The sequence below is a fragment of the Kalmanozyma brasiliensis genome, assembly GCF_000497045.1.
Source record: "Kalmanozyma brasiliensis GHG001 unplaced genomic scaffold PSEUBRA_SCAF4, whole genome shotgun sequence".
In the NCBI taxonomy this organism is placed as follows: Eukaryota; Fungi; Basidiomycota; class Ustilaginomycetes; order Ustilaginales; genus Kalmanozyma; species Kalmanozyma brasiliensis.
In genome coordinates this window covers 153,831-179,011 of record NW_015961981.1, presented here as the reverse complement: position 1 = coordinate 179,011, position 25,181 = coordinate 153,831, and the positions used below count along the sequence as shown (strand labels likewise).

The following is a 25,181-nucleotide window of genomic DNA, read 5'->3' as shown; positions in this document are numbered from 1 at the left end:
GACAGCTTTCATCGATACTTTCGACCGTCGTCCCCACACCCTTCAAAGAGCATCCAGCGTCTTCGTCCCAGAAGCCAACTCGTAACGGCTAGGAAGCTGCGGGACCTACACAGAAGTCTCGCTCAACAGCTGAACGGCTCTACCGACGTTCCCACGCTTCACCGGAGCGCTCCCGAATAAGATCACATCGAGTCAGCTAATCTCGCAGTGTCATCGTCGGAACCTTGCCCGAACGGATAGGCTTCTCTTCAAGCATTGAAGCACACTCAAGCACATGCGAGACGGAGCCGCTGCTGCAGCACGGACATAGCATCGACAGAATGGAGGCAGGCGAGTCAATAGATTCGGCTGTTGCTGGCTCAGTAGGCGGGTCATCGGATCAAAGCACCGACTCATTCAAGAACCAACAGCCTCACGCTGGCCCCGGATTCAGCAACGACGACGCTGCCTCGAGCCGGCCTGCTCCTTTTGGGTCCTCCATGATGGATGGCACTCCGTCACTCGGCGCCGCCAACCTGACAAACTTGCTGCCTCCTCCTACAGCACTCGAGAAAACGGCCGATGCTGAACCGTCACTGGAAGAGCAGATCCACGCCTTCACCGCGAGCTTGACCGGTCAGCTTGGTTCGCAAACTGAAGCACTTCACACACCAATCGAGGCTTCCAACATCAACACGACTTACAACACGCCGACCCAAGGCGAGGGGACACCGGCGACAGCTGAGGATATCGCCTCCTTCGAGACACTCATTGCTTCGCTCATGCCCACACCGCTGTCTGGCTCGCCTGCACCACAACAATCGGAGGTAGCATCACTACAGGCGACACCTCAGCTAGGCACCGCTTCCGTCGCTCACACAGCTTTTGCGACGCCCGAGCCTCAAGCATCGGCCACGGCCGCAGACAGTGCCGCCCAGAGCTTCGTCGACAATCTATTGCGCGAAGCCAATTTGCTGCCAGCCGAGTCCTCGACGCACGAAGCCACCATCAGCGCTGCTTCTCAGCCGAGCGAAGACGCATCCGTCCCTGCGGCTTCCACTGAGAGCGGCGAGAAGACGGGCGCCGTCGGCAACGAAGCCATCGACGCCAGTCTGGAACTGTTCATGGCCAGCCTCCATTCCAGTCTCGCCACAGAGCCTTCCGCGGAAGCGTCCAAGGCCCCAGAAGAGTGCCCTACAAAACTCAAGCCCTCGCCATCGAAGCCCTCGAAACCCATCAAGAAGCCCAAAAAGATCTTGGGCAAGCGCAAGTACCGCGAGATCGGGCCTATGGAGCGCCGCACTCGAGTCGAAAAGGCCATCGCCGAGTACATTGCCAGCATCGACACGCTCACCAAGCCCAACACCGTCACCGGTCCCATCGTCGCAGAGTCGTCCAAGACTAAGATGACCACCATTCGATGCGCACACGCCTCGGTGGCACAAAAGAGCTATGGATCGGAAAAACGATTCTTCAACCCTCCACCCATAATCAGCGTCACGGGCCCGCTGAGGAGGTACGCCGAGCACGGAGCTGCTACGCTGACCACGTCGAGCATGGCAGAGGATGCGGATGAGGAGGATCAGTGCCGCGTCAGCCTGCTTGTGCGTGGAGACACGGACGAGTTTTTCTCGAATGAGACGGTTGCCGTGCTTGACAGTGGCCTGGAGACCAAGATGCGGTCTCTCTACGTTACACCTACGGGAAGATCCAAGTCGTTTCGTCTGCAGCTGAATCTGCTGCGTCCTTCGGGGCTGGAACCGCACCTGCCGTTGTTCAGTCCGCTCAAGAAGTCCCGCGCTGACGCGCTTTCCCCCGCTCCCGGCGCGGGTAGTCCAGCCAACGAGGAGACAAGCTCGGAGGCCCTCTCTCGCCTACCCAAGGGTCTTGCATGGGCATCGTTCGAATCCGCCCCCGTCACAATCATCTCCAAATCCTCCAAGAAGACTGCCAAACCTCGCGGCCAGACAAATCAGATCCACAACGGATCGCTCGTCTCCCTGTTCAACCGCATCAACTCGCAATCTGCCCGCACAAAGTACATGCACAGCAGTGTCGAGGGGAGCTTGCTGGCCCATGGCGGCGAGTGGTCAACCTACCGCGTGACGCTCATCTCCCGTCCACCCCTGGCGGATCTCGCAGGGGCGGAAGAGGACAGCGTTACGTACGGCTCGACGGTTGTGCTGACGGACGTGAACAGTGGGTGCAGTAGCGACCCGCTGGTGGTGTGCAAGGTGGACAAGGGGGTGGTGCAGTTGCCGCAGCTGGATCCGCCGGGGGAGCTGCTGACGGCGGGGTCGGGGAACAAGTCGCGACGAGTGCCCATCGATCGGGCGTTGCGGGACAAGTTGGCTGCCGTCAGCGGATCATCCAACGGTAACGGACCCTCAACGAGCAATGCGGCGACCAGCGAGAAGCCCGGAAGCAGCATGTCGTCCGCGATCAAGGTCGAGGGGGGCGAGACCTTCCAGACTCAGACTGCAGCAAGCGTCGGCGCCAGCGCAAACGACGCCGAGAGCAAGAACACCGACGACCTCAACCTCTACGGACCCGTCGGGCAGTTGCAAAAAGTGGCCCTGATGCGCTTTGTGCCAAGCAACGACGCCGAAACCGTCTTTGGCGACTCGGAGCATCTCGAGCCCAACTTTTCCACCCCTCGGAGCTACCTCTGTGCCACCATCCCAGATTCCTGGCGACACACGTCGTCCGACAAACTCGGGGCGGAACCTTTGGCGGTGACCTTCGCTTCGACGCATTCGGACGGTGCAGGCTCCGATTTTCCACCAGCATCCACCCACGACACGCACAAAACGCCGGAGAGCAACTCGATCGTCTATGTCACGCCGAAAACGCTTACCGTCGCTAAGGACCACAGCTCGGGGGAGAAGACGGTAGATGAGGTGGACGATAGCTTCGTTTGGACGGTGATCGGCGTATCGCGCTTCGAGTATTCGTACTTTGACACCTCTGCCACGCAGGCGAGTAAAGACGAAGGCCCATGCGAGGTGCCCATGACGCCGTTCCCGCTTATCACGTCGATGCCCACCTACGACCAGGCGCGGCATACGCTGGTGACGACCGTGACGAACTTTATCGTTCCGGCAGCGATCACGGCGGAACCCATCCCGCTCGACGTATGGGTCGGCCCCCTCGGTCCCTTGCGCGTGCAACACAGCACCAAGCGCAAAGAGATGGGCGAGGACCCCGAGGCGTTTATCACCGTCAGCCTCCCTGCGTTACGAGACATGCTCAGGGTCGCGCTAACAGGCAAAGCGGGTTCACCCAAGGGCGGAGTACCAGCCCACTTCTTGCTGCCACTGATCTTCGTCAACGACTCGGATGGGACGGCCTATCACTCGGGAAGACATGTGGTGTGCGAAGATCTAGTACAGCTCATGCGGGCAACGGGTCACGAGACGACGCAGGAGGTGCTCAAGGGGTTGGGATTCGGGTTGGGAGATGTTGCAGGCGTGCCCAGGGTCGGCGCTTGGAGTTTGAGAGTGATTTGATCTCATTTGTATTTGTATCACGCTGGAGTTGAAGCACAGCATTCATTGTTGCACATGTCATCTGAGGTTCGAGTCGGAGGTGATGGTGAAAGTGCCGGGCTTGGCTTTTGTTTGCGAGTGTCCGTAGATCGCCTTCAGGGCAGCATTGGGAGTCATTGTGAGAACAAGAAGCGATGGTGACGAGGTGTTAAGCGACCGGTTTCTGAGCTCGCCTCACGCGGGCTCAACGACGTTCAGCGCGGCCGGCGAGGTGGGGCACAGATCGAGCACCTCTTGACTAAACGGCATCTGCTGCACCTTCCTCGGGTGGATCGCCACCGCCGCCATCAGTCCTTCGGCGACATGCATCGCGATGTGGCAGTGCATCGGCCACACGCCAGGCAGATCCGCGATGATCCTCACCACGACGTAGCTCGATCTCGTCACTGTGATCGTGTCCCTCCGGAGCGGGTTGCGCAGGTTCAATCCAGTCGCGCGTGCCCCTTGCGCGCGGCCGTTCCGATTCAAGGCCACCCATTGGGCTTGCGACATCCTGCCCATCCCGCGGGCGACAACGTGCATGTCCGTCCCATGCAGGTGGAACGGATGGTCGAGAAACGTGTCTTCGTTGTTGATGATGAAGTCAGCCACCCAGATGTCGTCCGGGATGACGAGCGAGGCGATCGTAGAGGAATTGATCCGCTGCCCAGCGTGGGTGACCTCGAGATACGGTCGGTTGACGTAGTTGGTCTGGGTGACGCCGTCGATGAAGAAGCGGCCGAGGGTGGTGCCGTTGGCGAGCTGCAGGTTGCCAAATTGAGAATTGAAGATGCCGAGCGAGGCGAGGTTGTGGTTCGCAGGGACGGAGGTGTCGACCGCAGGAACGAGCTCGGAGTCGTTGAGATCTCGACACAGGCCACCAAGTGCATCTTTCCAATCGCGCGGGATGGGTGCGCGAGGATGGACTCGACTTCCGGGCTTGTGGTACTGCAGCGTGAGGTTGGCCACCGGGTCAAGCAAGGGGTCGACGAACGAGAAGCACGAAGTCATCATGGTCGAGCGGAGGAGGAAGCTGTCCCCGTCCTGACCTTTGTTCGTGCGGACGATGACATCGTGCCTCTGCCCGTTGTGGATGGGGATGCGGTGGACTCTGTGCTTCTTGACCGGCGTACCGTCTGCAGCGACGACGTACATCTCGTGCCGGTCGATCGAGATGATGTGCTGCGCATGAGATCCCGTGTTGATGAAACGGAAGAGGTATCTTTTGTTCGGCTCGATCTTCATCTTAGGGGCAGCGAGCTGAGTGCACCTAGCAGGCGTGCCTGGCTGCTTGGTCCTCGCTCGTGCCAGAGCAGCGCAGTTGAATTGTCCCCGACCGTTGATCAGCCCGGACTGCGGAGAAGGCGCCGCAGCAGTCCCGTTGTACCCCTGCGCTGAGAGCAGCTGCTCGACAATCGAGTCGGCAAAGTCGTGGTAGTTGTCGGCAAACATAAAGATCCGTTCGTCGTCGTAGTCGCGGCACTTCTTGTACGGCGCGTTTCTACAGTGTACAATGAGCGCCCCATAGAGACCGTCGGTGTACTGCATCTTGGAGTGACTGTGCCACCAGTACGAGCCGCACTGGTTCTGGATCTTGAAGCGGTAGGTGAGCTCGCCACCGGCCGGGATGGGGCATTGCGAGAAGCCAGCGATGCCGTCCATGAAGGGCGTGCTGTTCTGAAACATGCCGTGCCAGTGGATGGAGGTGCCCTGGTCGAGGAGGTTTCGGACTCGGACGACGATGGTGTCGCCCTCGTTGGCGTCGATCGTTGGGCCGGGAGATTGACCGTTGACCAAGATGCGCTTCTTGAGGAAGCCGTCGGGTGCTTGAGAGCCATACGTCACTGTCCAGTCGAAATGACGCGTGCGCGGGGTGAAGTCGCGCTCCTTGCACTTGCCTGGTTTGCCGTGGTAACGGTCGTCACCGCTGGTGTAAGAACCGCCATGACCCTTGCCGTGCTCTCGGTCCAGCCTTCCTTGGTGTCCGTGCCCACGTTCGTTCTCGTACTCGTGGCGATGGTCTGCCCCAAGAGCCTGAGATTCCGGATGTCGACCTTGACCCACTCGGATCACGGTGTCGCCAAGATTACGCAAGACACCACTGACTCCGTCGCCACCAAGAATATCAGATCCGAGAAAGAAGTCCGAGCCAGATGAGTCTGTATCAGATCGAATGGTCGGTGTATTGGCATCGCTGCTATGCTCGTTTGCACCGAATGACGCTGGAAAAGCCAGAACAGCCTGGGCAGCTAGCCAGATGAAGGCCAATGATATCCACGAATGCCTCATCCTACTGGAAGATTGATGTGAAAAGGCACTATCACGAGTTTGTGCCCGGCTGGAGGGTGAAAGTCGACAGGAGAAGAAGTCTGCGAGGGGTGATCGATGAGGAGAAAGGGGAGTGACAGGACGAGCTTCTCCTTTTGACTGAGCCGCTTATAAGTGTCCACCTCCCACACACTGTAACCCGGGCAAAGCTGTGCGGCAACGGCAGCGCCGAAGCCCACTGTGGCTCGCAGGAAGCCCAGCTCCGGGTGGGCCGAGGGAGGCTGACTGTAGCTGTTGGTGACAGATGTCAGTGACAGTAGACGAAGGGGGATGATGTGGCGACGATGGACCCCACCGACCACGGTTGCGCGCTGTTGGCGAGGTTGCCTCACTCTGTCGATGTGAAGGAGCTGTTTGGTGAGATGGCGTCGGTGCCAAGGCGGACGGACGGCAGCTAATTGCTCAGCCAGTCTTCAGCCTAGGTTCCGAACAGGCGCACTTCGAGGCGGCGGATGTGCCGTCTGCCTTGGCTGTGAGCCCATATGAGAGAGCGCAATCACGCGGCTCTGACCGTGTGAATCCATTTCGAGTCCGGGATGAGGTGACTGTGGGCAAGTGTCAGGGGAGATGAAGTCAGCAAAGGTGCGCCATGAGGGAGGATGTGACCGAGTCAGCAGGAGAGCACGAAGAGAGACGACTTGGTTCGGAGTGCTTTCCGGAAGTGACAGATACGAAAGGTATTGGCTCGGTCTTTCCGCCTTTGAAACGGTAACCGCGAGCATACCCACATCGCTGCGAGGCGAGAAGGGACTGCCGAGGGAGGCGTTGTCACGACAGTTGAATGACCGCGGCGGAGAAGTGCCGAAGGCGGTCTCGAAGTGCTTCCCATGCGTGCACTGCAGAGGCTTGTCGACCCAGAGTCGATGACACAGCTTACACGGGACTTTTGTGACCAACAACGTGATGGTTCTTAACGGCGGTTCGAGCAACGAGGAGGCCACAACAATGTTTGCTCGTCAGGAGTCTGCGTAATCCCCTCGAATCTTCTCGACTTGGAGGGAAACAAGAGGCGCCGTGATGCTCCATTTGCGAGGGCTTGTGGCTGGCACACTATCGTGCATGACGCCTATATGAAGGCTTAATGTTCCGGTACGAGCTCGGTGGGGCTTCATTTCTCAACCCGCGCCATTCATCTCGAGCAGCTAACCAGCCGCGATCTCTCGCAGCTGTTCAGCGGAATCGGTGTGGACAAGACGGCGTTTCCGATCATCACAGTGGGCGTGACACGACGCGAGTTCACACGAGTGTCGGAGGCAGCGAAAGGGCGTTTGGCGTCTGAGCGCAGGAGCCTTCTGGTCGGCTGACATGATCGGAGGTTGCGGCCACCTGTCACGTCGCTCTGCTCAGCAGTCATCGATGTCCGTGTGCCAGAGCACAAGGTGCGACCGAGTCAGTGGCGTCGAGCTTCTCTTCGATGATCGACACAGTCACGGGCGACGTCGCCCTGGCACATGTTTGAGGTTGATTGGAGTGTGCGCCCACTATGCAGAACTGCCGACTACCTGGCTGAGTCGCTGAGGTAATGTGACGATCACAACTCTGGATGGCGGCCGCTCCGAAGGTCGAACCTTACGCCGCGCGACTCTGTCAAGCTTGTCCACGAACTTTCTGAAGCATCACATGGCGCCAAATTGGCGCGACCACCGCCGAACGGGCCCGGTGTACGGGCCGTCCGTGTTCCGCGGTATTCGTCGAAGCGGCTGCGTGACAGATGAGCTGGGCTTTCGTCCCAAGGGACTGCGCTATCTATCCTGTCGGGTCTTCGGATATCGGCTCTGCGTGTGATGAAGGATGGAGATCGCCGTGTTCGGCAGCGGCCGACGGCGAAAAGAGAGATTGTCGTCGGTATGATGCACACCGGCTGATGCGACTCGCAGTTCGACGCACAGACGAGCAAAGCGTCAGTGGAAAACAAATGTATTGGTACAGTGCAAGTGGCGTGAGTGTGCGGATGCTGCAATTACTGAGTCTGGGGCCCGTAGCCGCGCAGCTTCTCCGCAAAGGCCCAGGACGTCGCGACGCTGTATGGCTCCGAAATCTCGCATCCCTCTCTCGACACCTTGGCAACCCTAAATCTGTTGAGCGATCTCGCATCGCGGTAGAAGAGCACCTTCATGCAGTTCTCCAAGATATCCTTGGCCTCCGCTTCCGTCAAGCTATCCTCCCTTCCTTCGACCATCTTCCTGAGCAGTGGTTGGGCGAGGTGCATACCGAATCCAGTGGCGATGGTGCTGCTCGTAAACGTGGTTCCCAACAGATCGACATAGCCCAAGAACGGTGTTCCATCCTTGGGGTCCACACCACCGAGAACGAATGAATTCCACAGCGGGTTGATGTCGCTCCTCCTCTTGTACATGACTCTCGCGAGGTAGGCATAGATCTGGGTGGGCGTCAGCGTGTGACCGTCCGCAGCGACCTGTTCGGAGGTCATGAGTTTGTTCAGCATGTGCTGGACGTACTGCCAGTCGCTCATGTCGCCCGATGCGCCGATGAGGGTGTGCTGCCCGAACTGCGAGATTCGGGTGATGTCCATGAATCGCGCGAGCGAGCCGTACGATGCGAGCGTGTCCGTGGCCAGCATGATACCGTCCTTGTACTTGAGCCCGAGCACCGAGGTACCAGTGACGATGGGTTGAGATGTGTGCGAGGTCGGGTCGGACGAGGATGAGGCAGCTGCAGAGCTGAACGAGGGCGTCCCCATGTTGGCGTACGCCTGGTTGGGGCTTGAAGACCAGGTTTGACCGGGGTGGAAGTGGACCATGATGCCGAGTGGTCGCTGAGCTTGTTGCTGATCCGTACTGGGGTTCGTGTCTCTTGCGGTGCTGGTGCAAACGACGTCGGCAACAATGATGATGGAAATGGTGAGGATGAAGATACGATGGGTCAAAAGTGACAGGTGGCTCAAGCGTGCACTTTGCTGAGCTTGCGTGGACTCACCTTGAGGCATCGGAGCCTACGAACGCGTTTCCAGGCTTCGATGTGGAGTGATCGTCTCGCATTTTCCGCAAAGATGGAGCCCAACGAAAACGCGATGTAACACTCTGCAAGTTTTCGAAAGAGTTCGGACTTCGGAAGATCACTTTTTGGCCCATTGCAACCTCGACCTTCGTTCGCACTTCGACTCTTACCTTCATCCACAGATCAAGCCGCGGACGACATGGACTTCTCTTCTCGAGGCGGCAACAAGGGCGCCGGTATCGCCGGTGCCTCGGAGTCCAATGTCGACCGCCGCGACCGCCTCCGGAAGCTGGCGCTCGAGACCATCGATCTCGCAAAAGACCCTTACCTGCTCAAGAACCACCTTGGCGGACTCGAATGTAGGCTCTGCCTCACGCTGCATACCAACGAGGGCAGCTATCTCGCACACACTCAGGGAAAGAAGCATCAAGCCAATCTGGCGAGGAGAGCGGCGCGGGAAGCGAAGGAGAATGCGTACAACTCGAACAAGCTCCTCACCGCAACTGCGGTCGAGACGGTGCCCAAGAAGCAATTTGTCAAGATCGGAAGGCCGGGGTACAAGGTCAGCAAGGTACGGGAGCCGCTACTGGAAGGTGGAGAGGGAGGGAGACTAGGACTGCTATTCCAAGTATCGCTGCCAGAGATCAAAGAAGGGGTCACGCCAATGCACAGGTTTATGGGCGCGTTCGAACAAAAGGTCGAGACGCCGGATCGGAACCACCAGTACCTCGTGGTTGCAGCGGAGCCATACGAGACGATCGCGTTCAAGCTCCAGAGCAGGGAGATCGACAGGAGGGATACAGGGCTCGTGACGTCTTCTGCGCCAGGAGCGAGACCAAGGCCGGAGCCCGCGACTTGGAGCTACTACGACCCCGATGGGAAGACCTTTTCGATCCAAGTCATGTTCAAATGACACCGCCTACGGATCTTTTTCGACCGACCTCTCTTGCTCTCGACAAACATACCCAGGCCTGCAAGCGGATTGCTTTGACGGCCAGCCCATCTGTATTTGTAACATCATCTGCACTCTCATCTCGACTCAGCATCATCATCTCCCACACACCTTGGCTGCGCGCGTTTGCATCTGTGTCACGCTCAGTCTGTGCTTCGCGAAGCAAGGGTATATTCGTGCATTGCACCACTAAAAGCTAGCCAATTTGGTCTGTCCCAGCGACAGCCAAGAGCTGTAAGCGCGGATCTTGGCCTCAGACGCAGTCAAGCCTGTAGCCGGCACCGCGGGAGTAGACACTGCCCCGCCAACAGCGCTCAACGAGCCGCCCGCCGTCATGGGTACAGGCTGGTATGCAGTAGTTGCCATCGAGTAGGCGAGCTGGCTGGCAGCATTAGCATGCGTGACAAGCACCGGGTCGACGTTCGAGTAGCGCACGAACCGGTCCACTGCGCTCGGCTTGCCGTCGCTGATCGCTACTCCGTCTTCGTAGATTTGGATGTCCTTCTCGTCGATCAGGTGATGGTCCGTCAACGCCGCATTCGCGGGACGCGCGTGCCGCTCGAGCCCGATGGTGACATCGGCGACTTCATCCGAGCGAGTGTCGCTCGGCCGCGCGTACTCGTCGAGGAATTGCGTCGTGTAGAATGCATACTCGGACTCTTCCTCCTCCGAAATGTACGGATTGCATGCCTTGGTGAGCGCTGCCTCGATGGCCACGTTGGCACCAGCGACGGCTGGGCCTACGGGATTGACGGTCTGCCAACGGCCGGCGAAGTTGAAGGTATGCGGGTCGAATCCACCGGCTGTGCTCCCTGAGGACAAGGACGTGCTAGCTCCATTCATGCCACCATTGCGACTCTGAACCGAGGCACCTTTCCGTCCTGCATCGCCAGAGGGACCTTCTCCACCATCCGAGGATGCGATGCTGTATCGCTTGCTGCCCCTACGCTGACCATGAATGCCGATTCGAGGAGACCCACCCGGTTTGTTGATCGAGATCCAGCGTCGCACTCCGCCAATGATCGCTTTCGACGGTGGCAGAGTCGTCGTCGTCGACGTCGCTGGGGACGACGAGTATTGAAACCCTTTCTGAGGCGAGGTAGGGCTTCGCGGATCATTGACCATAGTCGCGGATGTCTGCGTGATGAAGCTACGTGCATCTTCCAGCGACTGACGACGATGCTGTTGTTGCTGCGAATTCTTGTACCCGCGCGGCTTGAAGGGGCTGGGATACTCGACCATCAGCTCAGCCTGCATAGGATTGAACGCCGTAGAAGCCAAACTCGAGCTGGATGCAGAGCGAGTGTGGCGTGAGAGATCTGCCGTGCCGCCGATCTGTGTTGAGTACATGCTCAAAGCAGACTGGCTGTGCGGCATCCCCAAGCCGCCCGAAGAATGCGACACGCCACCATGCAGATGCGAGTACTGGTGCACTGCGGTCATTTTGAAGGCGTGGTGACGATTGAGGTCGGTAAAGAGGCTCGGTCGATAATATTCGGCCCAGAAGCCAGCATCGGCGTTTGCGACCTCCTTGAGTCTCCGTTGACGTGCTTCTATGGAACCGTGTGGCTGGAGATGCAGAGGATCGTACCAGTGCTGATAGTGCGGTCGGAATGGCACCGCGCGCACTGCCTTCTTTGAGCTCTCCTCGTCCTGATGGCTTCCTCCGGCTGTTGTAGGCACGAGGATGGTCTCTGGGAAAGCATGCGGAGCGAAATCTGGCGCCATTGGGTCAACACCGAGGAAGAGGTTGATTGCGGCTTGCTTGTCTGCATCAGCAAAGGAATTTGCATAGTATCGCTTGACGCTCTCAAGCACGTCCCGCGAGTGAGAGGTCCACTGGTTCTTCTTTCGGTAGGTGTCCGTCGTGTGAGCGAGAGCAGAACCGCCGTACTGCATGGCGATTGTATCGCCGAGATCGTGGTACATCTCGGTGAGCATGTTGACGGCATCCGAGTCGAAGGGCAAGTAAGGGTCGTCGAGCAGACCGAGCGCATGAAGCTGGTGCCCAAAGGCCGCCTTGCCGATGACAAATTGCGCTGCATTGGTCCGGTCGAGGCAGTCGACACAGTTGACCCTCGCGACACCTTCCTGCAGCAGTATCGTCTTTCTGCGGGCGGCTGTGCTTCTTGACTCGTCAGAGCTGCTCCCGTCGCGTGAGTTCAGCTGAACCCGAACAGCACCTGGCTCCGGACCCGAGTGGAAGAAATGCGTGGTGTCGAGCATTTCTTGCGCAATGTCCTCCAAAATGCCGATGACGTCCTGACTCTGGTCCTTGCTGGCTTGACTCATGTCCCATGCGATGTACTTGATCCTTTTGCTAGAAGGCAAGAACTGATTGAGGTAGCTGATGCATTCGCCGAAAGATCTCAGCAGCTTGACCTCGCGCTCTTGCTTCTCTTTGGCCTTGATCAGATTGAGCACGATGACGGGTGTTCCATAGCGATGGAAGAGCTCGTCGAAATGCAGCGCCGCCGCGGAATAGTATGGGTCGACCAGCGAGATCTCGATCGGAGGACGAGGTGACATGTTGGTCGAATCTTGCGTCCAGTAGACTGGGATACTTCCTCGCATCATGACATAAGACGTGTACCGAGGCGAGGCGTCCAAGGGCAGGTCCTCATCGTCTTCCTCGCCGTCCTGTTCATGGTGCGGTCTTGCATTGCTGCTGTTCGCGGACATGTAGGGCGGAAAGTAGGGTTTCTCGCGCAGGCGACTCGCGCGTATCAGATCCATGCCCCGCCTTCCATTGGGTGCGAACCCAGGATGCCTCTTTTTCGGCTCGAAGGGCTTTCTGCCTGGGGCGAAGAAGGAGGTCGTAAGCGCTTCACTGACAATCTGCTCGGTCTCGACGTCGTTGGCCACATGACCTTGCTCGTTGATGCCTCGCTTTAGGAAGCGTGCACCGGCAAAGTGACGCGACCTGCGAGCGATGAGCGTGGTATACACTGTGCGGTTGAGGACGCTCAGCTTGGCTTGATCGACAAATCCATAGACCAATGGCAGGACCCATTCATTCCGAGGATCCTCGTGGGGTTGCAGGTGTTCTGACGCGGCGAAGGCTGGCAGCAGCAGATGATGGTTCCAGATGAACTTTTCGTTGTAGCCCCACGCTGTGAGGGGCTTGTTGGAGGGCGAGACGGAGCTAGCTTGCTCAAGGGGATCACCTGGCGTCGAGGTAAGATTGTCTTGGAGAGTCTTGGTCAAGTCGTACGTGTAACTAAAGTAGAAGTTCTTGCTGAGATCAACTTGCTTGAAGAGATGCAGCAGACGCGCCTCTTCCTGCTCCAGGAGCTTTGTGCGCCCTGGCATGGATGATAGCACGGATTGATGGCATACGGGCAGAATGACCGTCTCGTCGCAATGGTATATGTAGTGGCCGCCAATCAAGGCGACCACGCTGCGACGACTGATGAGCACCATATAGTATGTGCTCGTGAAGCGAATGAAGCCGACGATGCCAAAGAAGCGGCCAACTTCTTGGAGACCACCGGTGGCGCGGTTCCCCTCGCGGATCATGTCGAGGAGCTCCGCCACCTGAGTGCGAGAGTAGACTACGCGGTCTGAGGTGACGTTGAGTTCCCAATCATTTGAGCTGCCCTTTGCGGCGGTGCTGAAAGTCTTTGAGGCTGATGACGTCTCAGTTGGCTTTGCTGCTGAAGAGGTGGAAGGAGCGCTCGTGCTGATATCGGCAGCTACGGCGGACACGGGAGCCGGCTTTGAGGCGGCGTTGGCGCCTGTAGCCTTGGTGAAGCTCGCTGCCGAAGGGACAGCTGGTGTTGCTGCAGAATCTCGAGGTACTTGCTTGCTATCGAGCATGCGTCGGTTGAGTCTGCAAATCTGCGGATCGTCGAGAGAAAGGAACCGTTGTCCACGCACTGAGCAGTCTGCTGCGCTTGCTGCACCTTCAGCCTTTGGCCCTCTGCCAGCATCGGCTTTCGCATCCTTAGAAGTGCCCGCTAAACCAGCTGCCGACACAGTACCCTTTGCAGCAGGCACGACTGATTCCTGCTCTGAAGCTGCGCTCTTGGCTGTCGTAGCGACGGGATCGCGAGCCTTCTCCGACTCGGCAGCGGAACGTGGCGGCACATTGAGGCTGGGCGGTGTTCGATCCACCTTGAGAATACGAAATCTTGTCTGACTAGTGTTGTATGCGACGAGGTAGAAGCGTGTCTTTGTCTCCCACAGAGTGAAGCGTTTGAGGTCGCCGATTCTTCCTGGTTCGGCAGCTTCGGCTCGAGCAGCAGCGGCAAAAGCAGCGGAAGGTCCCCATGTTGAGCCAGGTGTCAAGGTGGGAGTCGGATTGATGAACGAGGAAGCAGCAGTGCTGGGTCTTGGTGGAGGCAGCATGTTCGGTCTGGGCGGCAGCATGGTGGATCTGGCAGCTGAGAGCGACACCGCTGGATCTGGAATGGTGTTGGCGGTCTTGATGTTGTTCGCGATACGGGCCTCTTTGGGGGCCGATGGATCGATCTGTGAGGCATTGTCTGCAATGACGGGTGTACTGGATTCTTCTTGCCCGGACTCGAAGTCCTTGCGCAGCACCGCATCCTCCTGCGCTACGCTGTGAGATGAGGACGGAGCACCTGTTATTTCAGGCTCCGGGCGAGTCTGACCGATCCCATACGTTGTGCTTGGCTTCATCGTATTAGAAGTCCCCGCGGCAGCATCTCTGCCTTCCGTGTCCCTGCTATCGAAATCCTCCTTGGTGTTTCTTGTTTTCGCGGTGATTGCCGAGTCATCTTCGAGGTCCTGGCGGCTGCTACCATCACGTTGAGAATCCTCTGTCGTCATCGCAGGCGTCAGAGGAACCTTCGAGCCTCCTTGCGTGTCTGTGATTGTCATCGCGCCATGGCAGGGTATGCGCAGCAAGAGATGACCCCGCAACGATGGCGCGTTGTCAAAAGGCAAGCGGTTGAATCACGGGAAGGCGTGGACAAGGCGCAGTGACGATGTAGGGGATGATGGCAGGATCTGCAAAGCACATGCGAGTTCGCAAGGGTCCAAGCGTGCGTCGGCTTTCGCGTCAAAAAAATCGGTGCTCGCTTCAACTCAAGAGACCAACACCATCCGATGACCGATTCTCAACTTGGATGCTAAGTTATCTCAATCGCCACAACGTCTCAGGATCACACGATCACGCTCAAACGCAAAGCGAAGCGCACTGCCAAGAGAGGCTGACTGATCGTGCGTGGGAACGAGCATCGCTCTGGAGTTCTATCACATTGCTCTTGAATTCATAGCTCGATCTCGGCGCCGATAGCAACGTGATCCGAAGCGCAGACGCCCTTCCTCGGCACGCCTGGTTGGAGTGTCTCTGTGCGGTGTGTGCGAAGCAGCCGCGTGACTGATGGATACCGCCCTTCGCTCTTGGGCAGCATAAAGATGTAGTCGAGCGTGAGAGAAAAGAGGCTCGAAAAGATGGTCCACATGGGCTCGGTGCTGTCGCCCGTGTGGACATTGGGCGTTTCGGGCGTCCAGGCTTCGTCGTCCCATCGTTCGCGGCCTCGAGCGGCCGAGCCGAAGTAGTTGCCGTCTTCGGACGGGATGTGGCCGTAGTGGAGGGCGTAGGCTGAGCCCAGGTGGTCTGATCTTGAGGCCTCTGGTCGGGTCTCGGTGGACTGAGCAGAGGATGAGCTGGGGCGTGGCCGTGAAACGTCGTGCAGCTGGATCAGCTCGTCGATAGATAGCAGGGCGTCCTCTGCCGTAGCAGCACGGCAGTTCTTGAGCATCCGATCATCCGCACCTTCTTCCCCCTCGCCCTCTTCGTCTTCCGGCTCCTCCGCGTCCTCTTCCTCGTCCGCCGGCTCCTCGTTCCCTTCCAGCTGTGCCTGCTTGGCCAGACCGTCAAACACCTCGCTCATTGCAGGTTGGCCCTTGTTGGCAGGCGCATCGCGAGCTGGCTCCGTCGTTCCCGGCGCAAATCCGTTGGACCCACCTCCCTTCTCGCGGCGCTCGTCGATGCTCTTGTGCACCACACTCGACGATGCCACCTCGTCAAAGCAGTGCTGGGTGAGCTTGCGACCCGTCAGCAGGTGATACGTCGCCGAGTGAGGCTGGTCATTGAAGTCGCCCGCCAGCACACAAGGTGCGGCTTTCCACTCCTCCCCAAGCTCCTCTCTGAACTCTTGCAGCCTGCGCACCAGGATCCCGGACTGCCTTGCTCGTTCGTACGCATGCATCGGGTGCCAGAAAAGGTGGGTCGTGCCGACGATCAGCCCTGGACTTGACGCACCTTCCCCATCCTTACTTTGCAGACGGAGAGCGACGACCAGCCCGACGTTCCGTGTGACTCTCGAGCAGGCAGTCCTCACCTCTTCACCCGCTGGCGCGACGTTCTCGGCGTCCAAATCGATTGTCAGCTGCTTGGATGCTGTTTCGCCGAACAGATCTTTGCGCCACGCCACGAGCAGACCGTGCTGCTTCTGCCTGTACCCTTTCTCGTACACGTAGCTGAAACCGTCCTTGCGCATCGTCTCGCCGTGTACGTCCATTCGATCAACCTCCTGGAAGCAGCCGACGTCCCAGCCGTGCCCCGTGCGGCTCGAGAGCTCTGCCGTCAATCCAACAGAGCGGTCTTTGAACTTGAGGGCGTCGGAGCCGGGGAAGAGCGTTCGTCGGACCAAACCTTGGGCAAGGATGTTCCAGCTTACAACGCGGACCTTCTGGCGTTGCGAGGCGGCATCGGTCGAGGCAACGGAGGCCCAGTCGCGAGGGATGAAAAGCGTATTGCCCTGGTCATCGAGGTGGCCATTGGGAATCTTGCCGTTGGCAGCGATGGCGGCAGCGAGCTCGGCTTCCTTCGCTGCCTTTTCGGCTGCTTCCTTCTCCTTCTTGGCTGCACGCTCGCGACGCTTGGCCTCGATCTCCTCGGGTGACGGCCGATTTTGCTTGCCCTTCTTGGGTGGGGCGGACGAGTTTGATGGTGCTGCTGAGTCTGTCATCTTGCGAAAGGCTGCCGGGCGAGCTTTCACGAGATGAATCTGCCGGTTCGAGAGCTTGAGTGCGATCGGCGATGTCCTGCAGACAGTACGAATGAGCATGCAAGCGTCGAGGATACAACGACAGACGAGCTTGAGCTTGATGTTCGATTCTTCTTCGAACCTGTCCACGCGACAACTCAGCTAACAACAACACTTCCGCGGGCGAACGGAGGCTGGATTTCGCCGAGAAATTCGCCGTATGCAGGCACCATCGCTCACATCATCTCGACCAAGGACCTCACAGCAGACCACTCTGCGCTCACAGTCGCCGCTCCAACACATTCCACACACAAGCAGGGATTCCGCCAGAAAGGTTGCATTCCGCATATATCACTCGGTAGGCTTCTTGATGCCCATCTCTTCCGCTGTTGGCTTGGGGAAGGGGACGTGCTCTTCTAGCGAGTCAACGCCCTCGCTTGGCTTGTGCGCGTCCCCATCCTGCGCAACGAATGTCCCTGCTTCGGGCAGCTTGGGGTTGTCAGCACTCCAAAGGTCGGCCGAGTTGACGTCGTTGTCAGCGGCGGCTGGTCTCGAGTGCTCTTGCGGCACATGGACACTTTCACTCGCCTGCTGCGGCGGCGCAGACTCGGGTGCTTGCGGCGTGGTTGGGCTGCCTGCGCTCCACAGATCGTCCGTGGGCTTGTTCATGCCCATCTCGTGCGCTGACGGTGTGGGGAATGGCACATGCTCCTGCAAGTCGTCTACGCCCTTGCTCGGCTTATGTGCCTCGCCATCCTGTGCGACAAATGTGCCGGCCTCCGGCAGCTTCGGGTCGTCGGCGCTGAGACTGCCAGTCCCGGTGTCAGTAGGCTTCTTGATCCCCATCTCCTCCGCACTCGGCGTCGGGAACGGCACATGCTCCTGCAGCCCGTCCACTCCATCGTTCGATTGGATCGCGCCGCCATCCTGCGCAACAAACGTGCCTGCTTCCGGCAGCCTCGGGTCGTCCGCCCTCAACCTGTCTGCCAGATTGGGCTTCCTCTCTCCCTCCGACTTCCTTCGCGGCGTCCTCTCCCGCTTGCCCTTAGAGCCCTCCTGTCCCGGACCAGGAAGAGCGCCAAAGCCCTTCACCGGATTAGTCGCCTTGCGCGCAGGCATCGCCTGCTCCCCGTCACCTATCAGGCCGAAACTGACCTTGTCCGCCGCCTCCTGCTCGGACGCGTTGCGCAGTGCCTCAAACAGCTCGAGCACGTACAGGCTGAAGATGTGGACGGTGCGCTTGAAGCCGTGTGGGACGACGTACTTCCTGAGTTCCTCGGCGATGCGCTGTTTGTGCTCCGCGGAGGTTCCTCGCAATCGGTACTCGTTGAGGAGCTTGAGGACGAGGGACACGTTCTTGTTGACTGGGTACGGAGGTTCCAGGCCGACGAACGACGGCAGTCCCATGGTGAAGGTTCGCGAGGCTGGGTTGGAGAAGGTGACGGGTTGCACATTGCGCGCCTTGTGCGTCAGCGTGGACGCCAGCTCGGCATTGAACCGCTTGAGGTGCTGCGTAGTTGGGAAGTTGAACGTGTTGTAGACGTACTCGGCGCCGATGCGCGCCGAGAGCGGGTCGTTATGCTTGTAAGCGCGATCACGACGTGGGAGCGAAAATCCTGCGGGAAGCGGCGCCCACTTGCTACCACTGCTCACGACGAGGGGGAGGTGCGAAAGGTGATCGTCCTCGAGTTGAGTGATCATCGACTCGTGAGTGGGTTCGACCTGCTCGCGGAGGATGTATTCCAGGCGGTTGAATTTCGAGACCTCCTTCGCATCGGCGTGGTCATTGCTCGACTTCTCGCTTTCGGCGGCAGAGTTGCGGGTTGTAGGGGACGATGCAAAGGTGCGTCGCAATGGGAGCTGCGAGACGATGGACGGCAACGCTAGCCTCGCACTTGGGCGCGCGACACCAGCTGCTGACCATGTTGAGCCGATAAGGCTCCTGCTTGATCTTGCGAGCATGATTGGCAGATTCGAGACGATGCAAGGGGAGGAAGAGGGTTGCTTGGAAGTGAAAGAAGATGCACGGTGATCCTCGCTCTTTTTGGCTGGATGCTGCCGAAGAAAGCAAAATCGGTCCCCGCGCGTGAGTGGAGGCTCCAAATCTTCTTTCCGGCCGGAAGCGCAGCTGTGAGGGTGCGAAGCATTTTTTCCTGGCTGAGCAACAAGATCTTCTCGTTCAGCTCACTTCCTTCCCCTCCTTCCTCCAACTCATAAACACGATATCGAATGCACCGCCTGCAAGTCGGCTCTCGCCTTCTCGCTGCGCTGGTGCGTTCAGCTCGCTCATCCTCTCGGATGCTGCGGTCACCTTCAAGGTCGGCAGTTTCAACAACTTCCACCTCTTCATCCTACTTGTGTAGTAGGCATATCTCAACCATTTCCTCAGAGAGACGTGCAAAGGACCGCTTCACGACTCCTCGGAGTCGACCTTTTGCAGCCTTCTTCTTGCCTCGTCGCAAGAACACGCTGTAGGGAAAGTCCCCGGACACATCTTTTCGGAAGACACCACCGACGGGTGCATGGCTAGTTATACGGTTTCGATTCGCTTCGAGGGACGTGGTAACGTACGGATTGGTGGTTCATCGTGGGCGCTTAGATGGTCGTTGTGGTTTTCCGGATGGAAGGCTGTCTGCGTGACTTCGAGGGAAGGGATGATAGCGAGAAAGGGGATACACAAGGGAGAGCAACGGCACGACCAGAGACCACACAATAGGAAAGCGACCGTCGCCGTAATGGTACGATCTTGCAAAGTGGCCGTCTTGCCTTGCCCCTCCTCGCCTCGAACTTGTTTTCATTCTCTGCTCTCAAAGGTGCGCATCAAAGGCAGTCTTTCTACCCGCAAACTCGATGATCGTTGTTTGACGCGCTTGCAATGGTGCCTTTCTGGAGATCGTCCTCGAGGAGCAGGACGAAATGGTTGTCGGCATGTCAACGCCGTTGTGTAGGTACGCTTCGTTGTCGGGTTTCTGTGTGGGTTGGTTTTGCGGCAAGGGTACGGATTGGAGAGAATCGGTGTTGTGGTAGGCAGGACTGGCCTCGGGCAACCCTTTCGGGATTCATGGTTGGGGAGGGCGATGTTTGGGGCGTCACATTGTCTCGAGACCAGCACGCTGTCGATCGATCTGCGAGGGGGATGGAGGCGAGCAGCGAAGATACGAGCGCTCGTCTCATTTACGATCCCCCTCCTCCTTCGTCAGTGTCCTAGTCTCCTGCCTTCGTGTCCTTCCCATCATCGTCCGTTCGCACTCGCCATTCGCCTGGACCAGATTCGGCCATCCCTCATCCCCTCTCTGAGACTGGTTCAAACCCGCAAAACCATCATAACCCGCTCCGGTCCGACAACTCATCCCATCGCACCAGCCCCAGGCGGGAGCGATGATGCATCGGATCTTGTTCGTCATCTTCACTCATAGTTATGCGGTCGCCTCTTTCAATAAAGGGGTAACTCAACGGGGCTTACTCTTGTCATCGTCTCTCTCTCATTGGTTGACATGGGCTTCAACAGCCTATAGTTTTCTCCTCACCCGCTTTTGTCTGTCATGCAATGCATTCCCTTTCTCTTTGGTATGAACAGTTCCTGAACGGTGCTATGCTAAGTCGGTCTGGGGGTGGGTGGTCTTGCCTGTGCTGCGCCCGCCGCCTGCTGTTGACTCTTCTGATTCTGCGCGGCGAGTGCCTGGATGGCCTGATTGAGGATCTGTTGGGGTGGTCTCTGTGCGGGTCGTGCACTCGGGCTTCCCCCCTGTTGTTGCGATTGGGCCTGTTTATACAGTTGAACGGCCAACCCGTTGATCTGCTCTTGCGACAAGTTGGATGTTGCCAACGAGATGGCGAGTTGTTGTTGCAGCGCCTGGATCGTGGCTGGCATGCTGGGGGAGGCGGTTCCTGTGGGGGTTTTGGTTTGGCCTGCCGGCGTGGGGGTGGGGGGAGGTCTCGTGCCGTTCCCGGGTCGAGCGGTGAACTGCTGCTGCCCCGAAGCGGGGGGTCGCATCTGCGCCTGAGCCTGCACTTGGGCCGCCTGTCGCTGTTGCTGCTGATACAACTGCAGTGCCGCTGCTTGCGCCTGCGCCTGGTTCGGCATCAAAGGTCGACCCTGCGCCGCCATCGCCGACTGCTGCTGCATCAACTGAAACTGCGCATTCGGCAACTGGAACGCCCCACCTTGACCCCCCTGCGCCGCAGCCACCGCCGCCATCTGATTGCGCAACTGCACCTGCTGCTGCTGCTGCGCTGCCGCCGTCGCCGCCGCCAACTGCGCGTGGTATTGCTGCTGCTGTTGCGGCGTCAACGTCGACAGCTGCTGCTGCGTGAGGGGCCCCACGGCAGGACGCACTTGAGCCATCCCAGCCACTTGACCCAGTTGCGCATTCTGCTGCTGCTGTCGTTGCTGCTGTTGGATTTGCGCGTACAGGTTCTGCATCTGCGCCGCTTGCGAGGCTTGCAGTTGCGATTGAAGTTGCGCTTGCACTTGCTGTTGCTGTTGCTGTTGCTGCTGGGTGGGCTGTTGCTGCTGCATTTGTGCTGTTGGAGGCTGCTGTTGCGGAGTCGGCTGAGCGGCTTGTGGCACCTGCATCTGTCCAACAGCTGCTTTCTGCTGCGCCTGAGCGGCCTGTCCGGGCTGAGAGCCAGCAGCGCTGCCGACCGGCAAAGTGAGGTTGGCCGCTCCATTTGCTCCGGCAGCTGGGGTTGCAGTACCCGCTTTGCCTGCCTGCGCAGCCGGTGTGGCCGTCGGACCAGGAGTGCCGCCGGCTGATGGCTGTCCGGCCATCCGCTGAGCCTGCGCCTGTTGAGCCAGCAGACGTTGTTGCTGTTGCTGCTGCTGCTGATATGCCAATTGCGCCCGCTGCTGCTCGTAGTACTGTCGCAGAGCCGCCTGGTCACGCTCCGTCTTCAACGCACTCAGCGACTGCGGCGTGATGGCGGGCCCCGCTTTGATCTGCGCGTGCGTCTCGTGCGTGTTGAGGTTCACCTTCTTGGTCTGCTGCGTCTGCTGCGCCTGCTTGCTCGCTTCGCGCCGCTTGGCCGACTTGCGCATCACCTCCATCAGGTTGCTACGTCGAAGTTTGCGCTTGGAGCCGTCGTACTTGGATCCGAGCTTCTTGGTCATCTTGTCGCGCTTCGACGAGGCGTCAGCGTCCTTGCCGTCACCCTTCTTCCCGTCCTTGTCCGTTTCGGCTGCAGCTGGAGGCAGCTGGGGTGGGGCAGGAGGCGGCTTCCCCTCAGCCGCTGCCTGCTCGATGCGCTTGCATCGGTCAAAGCAGTCCCAAGGCTCGCGTTTGTCCGTAGCGGTGCTGAGACGCGTCGAGTTGAAGAGGTCAGCGACCAAGGCCCAGTTGTTCTGGTATTGCTTGGCCAGCGTCATCAGGTAGCTGTCTTCATCTGGCGTCCACATGAACATGGCTGCGCGCACGTCCGGCTGCGAGGGCTCGGCAGGCGTCGTCGTGGTCGGAGTGTTGGTCTCCTTGGCTGCCCGATTGCTCTTGCGGGCAAAGAGCAACGAACCAGGCAGAGGCGGCAATCCTGCATCCACGCCATCGGCGACACCTCGAAGCGGATCCGACTGCTCAGCAGCAACAACCCAGTCGCTGTCCGGTAGCCAGCGGCCGTTGGCACGGTTCTTGGAAGGCTCGAGCGTGCTGACGAGAAGCGGGCGGGAGTCGAGGAGCTTGGTGACGTGGGTCAATCGCGGAGGCTGGTTCAGGCTTCCCTCGTCCCAGCGTCGGTCGCTCTTGCTGTTTGCGTCCGGGAGCGTCACCCCGCCGTACAATGGCAGCTCCGGGAACATCTTGCTGAACGAGAGCGAGCCAGGCTCAAGCAGGTCGGCAGCGTTCGACAGATCACCAAGTTCAATGCCGAGCAGCGCTGCAGCAGCCTCAGGGTCCAAGGACTCGAGCAGAGCGGCTGGCGAGACCACCGTGGTGGTGACGCTGGTGGAAAAGACGGGGGCCCGCAACGTTGCGAGCAGCTGCGGCGGCAGTTCCGCGGTGAGCGTGGATTCTGCGTCCTTCTGTTCGCTACGCAACGCGTTGGCGAGGTTGGTATCCGAAGGCTGAGCGTCTCTTGACGCTAGATCGGTGGGTACACCTGAGGTGGCTGTGGACGGAGCGCCAGCGGAGAGGGCCGGCATCTGTTGCAGCGGAGCCAACGGCTCCCGAACAATTTCGACGCGGGGTGGCTTCGAGGGCTCGCCTGATACGAGCGCTGCCGTGGCTGCTTCCACATCATCTGCATCCGCATCCGCATCGTCGTCCTCTCCGTCCGCATCTGGCTCCTCGACACGGGCATTTGCTGCCTCGTCGGTGACTTGGACCGCGTCTTCGACCGCCTTGGCTACTGCCTCCTGAGCATCTCCTTCTGCTTCCATGGTGACATCAGCGTCACCGGAAAGCTCAGTTTGTCCAGCCGCTGCCTTCTTTGAGTTGATGGCAGACTTCAGATCGCCTTGAGCATCTTTCGCGGCGGCTTCGTCAGGCATCTCTTCGTCATCGATAGAATCTGCGACGGCTCCCACGGATGCGCCGGAGGACTCGAGTCCGTCCGCGGTTTCCTGCGAGGCTGCATGCTGCTCAGCGTGATCCGAGACAGTCCTACGACGGTGAGGCCTCTGGATAGACACGCAGAAAGCGGCTCGTTCGGCGGCTGTGCGTGCACGATGCCAGGCGGCAACCTCGTGAGCCAGGTGGAAGGCGACAGTCATCTTCCACCGTCTCTCCTCCCTGAAGTCGGTCTGAAGCCATTTCATCTCTTCCAGGAGGTGATCCCAGTGCGCCTTGCGCACCACAGGACCCTTTTGCTTCTTGGGCTGACGGAAGCTCCACTCGCCTTGCGCTTTCAGCTTTTCGATCCTAGCCATGGCGCGGACGAAACGCTGCTCGTTGAAAGCCACCTTCCAATCGCTTGTCATCAAGCACTTGTCCGCCTTGCCGACCATGCCTGCACCTGGTGAAGCTCGGGCGCGGACGTACCATCGGTACAGATCCGCTTGCCCTGAGCCTGCCGGACCAATTTTGGCGGCTGCTATGCTGGAGTAGGAGTTGCCGTTGTGAGTTGACAGGCTCGAGATCTTTCTGCCACTTCGATGATGGATCGCGCCTCCTCCGACTCCAGCTCCCGTGATGCGTCGGGTCGGATCCGGCGGAAGGGGTCGCAACGACGCGGCATACGTGACCGAGAGCGGATTCGGCGAAAGTGTCTGCAGTGTTGGGTGGAGAGGAGGCGCAGCGATGTTCTCAGGGATCGTTGGCACCACCATCGGCGACGGCGGTACACGAAGTCCTGTCGACTGCGTTGTTGCATTGCGAGTGAGGCCGGACACTGGAGAGACGGCTCGGTCGAGCGCGTTCGAGGCTTTAGATGGTGACGAGGCGCGGTCATCGGACGACTCGACCTTGATAGAAGGCGGCGCAATGTCAGCGGCCGAGCCTGTAGTCGCTGCTTCTGCTCCAGAAGAGTTGGGAGCTGTCGGGAGGGAAGCAGAAGCGTCGATGCTAGGCACGATGGGAACGATGGGTGTACTGGATTCGATGACAAAGCTGGGCACCTGACCCGGCTGGAGGGGAGCAACGCGAACTCCTTGACTTTCTGCGGCTGTGATGGTGAGAGGCTTGATCTTGGCTACTCCTTCAGCAACAGCCCGAGCCTGAACTGCGGCAGCAGCTCGGGCAACGGCTTGACTGCGATGCGAGTTGCTCTGTTCGACTTCTTTTCGGAGGTCACGGTCGCGTTGGGCTTCTCCGGCTGCAGGTGCTGTTGCGCTGGTGGGCGTGGGCGGCGGCGCGATCTCGATCGGTCCAGTCTTGAGTTCCTGCGAAACGAGTTCGCGTAAAGCCTTGGGTTGCTCCAACGTATGATCTTGGATGGACTTTTGGTTGTCGAGCGACAGCCTGTACTGCGCGAGAAAGGTTTTGACGTGTTCCCTCTCGTCATCCTCTGCGACTTCCAGGCTCTGTCTCAGCTTCCACGGGCTCCCTGCAGCATCGACTTGATCATAGGTCTCGGACATGAAAAGCATCTCACGCAGAGATTCCACATGGGACCGTTCGAGATCCTTCAGCTGCTGTTGCCGTTGTTCCAAGAATGCCGTCCGCAAGTCGTCCAACGTGACCATGCTTGTTGATGCGAGTGCATTCCATTCATTAGGATCGAGAAGCGTTGCTGAAAGAGCGACGGTGGCTGCTGCTGCTATCGATGCTGGATGATTCGCCGTGACATGCTGTTGCTGCTGCTGCTGAAGTTGGGCCGGTGGATTTGATATCGATGCTGTCTTCTTTTGTGGTGTCGTTGGAACTTGTTGTTGCTGCTGCTGCTGTGGTGTTTGCTCTTCTTGTTGTTGCGCTGGTAGCGATGAGGCTGACTGCGTCGAAAGCGGAGCTGGCGCCGGAGCAGCGGCTGCCGATGCAGGTAGCGCCAAGGATGGGACAGGGTCACTGCTCATGATGGACGCGCTCGCAAAGCCAGCGGCCGTGCTTGTCG

At 59.1% G+C, this 25,181-nt stretch overlaps 8 protein-coding genes across 8 annotated transcripts; 2 read left to right on the top strand and 6 right to left on the bottom strand.

Moving 5' to 3' along the window:
- Positions 1 to 320: 320 nt before the first annotated feature.
- PSEUBRA_004732 (LAG1, DNA binding) lies at positions 321 to 3,488 on the top strand (the record flags this gene model as incomplete). Its single annotated transcript, XM_016438239.2, has 1 exon — positions 321 to 3,488. One exon carries the CDS (start codon positions 321 to 323, stop codon positions 3,486 to 3,488), a length of 3,168 nt encoding a protein of 1,055 aa, XP_016290709.2.
- Positions 3,489 to 3,701: 213 nt separating this feature from the next.
- On the bottom strand, positions 3,702 to 5,795 carry PSEUBRA_004731 (Multicopper oxidase, type 3; the record flags this gene model as incomplete). The annotated part of the gene is made up of 1 exon (XM_016438219.1): positions 3,702 to 5,795. The coding sequence occupies one exon, from the start codon at positions 5,793 to 5,795 to the stop codon at positions 3,702 to 3,704; it is 2,094 nt and encodes a 697-aa protein (XP_016290708.1).
- A 1,999-nt stretch (positions 5,796 to 7,794) lies between these two features.
- PSEUBRA_004730 (Proteasome, subunit alpha/beta) lies at positions 7,795 to 8,595 on the bottom strand (the record flags this gene model as incomplete). Its single annotated transcript, XM_016438222.1, has 1 exon — positions 7,795 to 8,595. One exon carries the CDS (start codon positions 8,593 to 8,595, stop codon positions 7,795 to 7,797), a length of 801 nt encoding a protein of 266 aa, XP_016290707.1.
- Positions 8,596 to 8,991: 396 nt separating this feature from the next.
- PSEUBRA_004729 (Zinc finger, U1-type) lies at positions 8,992 to 9,705 on the top strand (the record flags this gene model as incomplete). The annotated part of the gene is made up of 1 exon (XM_016438242.1): positions 8,992 to 9,705. One exon carries the CDS (start codon positions 8,992 to 8,994, stop codon positions 9,703 to 9,705), a length of 714 nt encoding a protein of 237 aa, XP_016290706.1.
- Positions 9,706 to 9,933: 228 nt separating this feature from the next.
- On the bottom strand, positions 9,934 to 14,538 carry PSEUBRA_004728 (Synaptojanin, N-terminal; the record flags this gene model as incomplete). The annotated part of the gene is made up of 1 exon (XM_059465452.1): positions 9,934 to 14,538. The coding sequence occupies one exon, from the start codon at positions 14,536 to 14,538 to the stop codon at positions 9,934 to 9,936; it is 4,605 nt and encodes a 1,534-aa protein (XP_059320448.1).
- Positions 14,539 to 14,981: 443 nt separating this feature from the next.
- PSEUBRA_004727 (Endonuclease/exonuclease/phosphatase) lies at positions 14,982 to 16,688 on the bottom strand (the record flags this gene model as incomplete). The annotated part of the gene is made up of 1 exon (XM_016438231.1): positions 14,982 to 16,688. One exon carries the CDS (start codon positions 16,686 to 16,688, stop codon positions 14,982 to 14,984), a length of 1,707 nt encoding a protein of 568 aa, XP_016290704.1.
- A 369-nt stretch (positions 16,689 to 17,057) lies between these two features.
- Positions 17,058 to 18,668, bottom strand: PSEUBRA_004726 (uncharacterized protein; the record flags this gene model as incomplete). The annotated part of the gene is made up of 1 exon (XM_016438232.1): positions 17,058 to 18,668. The coding sequence occupies one exon, from the start codon at positions 18,666 to 18,668 to the stop codon at positions 17,058 to 17,060; it is 1,611 nt and encodes a 536-aa protein (XP_016290703.1).
- A 1,633-nt stretch (positions 18,669 to 20,301) lies between these two features.
- PSEUBRA_004725 (Helicase/SANT-associated, DNA binding) lies at positions 20,302 to 25,143 on the bottom strand (the record flags this gene model as incomplete). The annotated part of the gene is made up of 1 exon (XM_016438228.2): positions 20,302 to 25,143. The coding sequence occupies one exon, from the start codon at positions 25,141 to 25,143 to the stop codon at positions 20,302 to 20,304; it is 4,842 nt and encodes a 1,613-aa protein (XP_016290702.2).
- Positions 25,144 to 25,181: the final 38 nt, after the last annotated feature.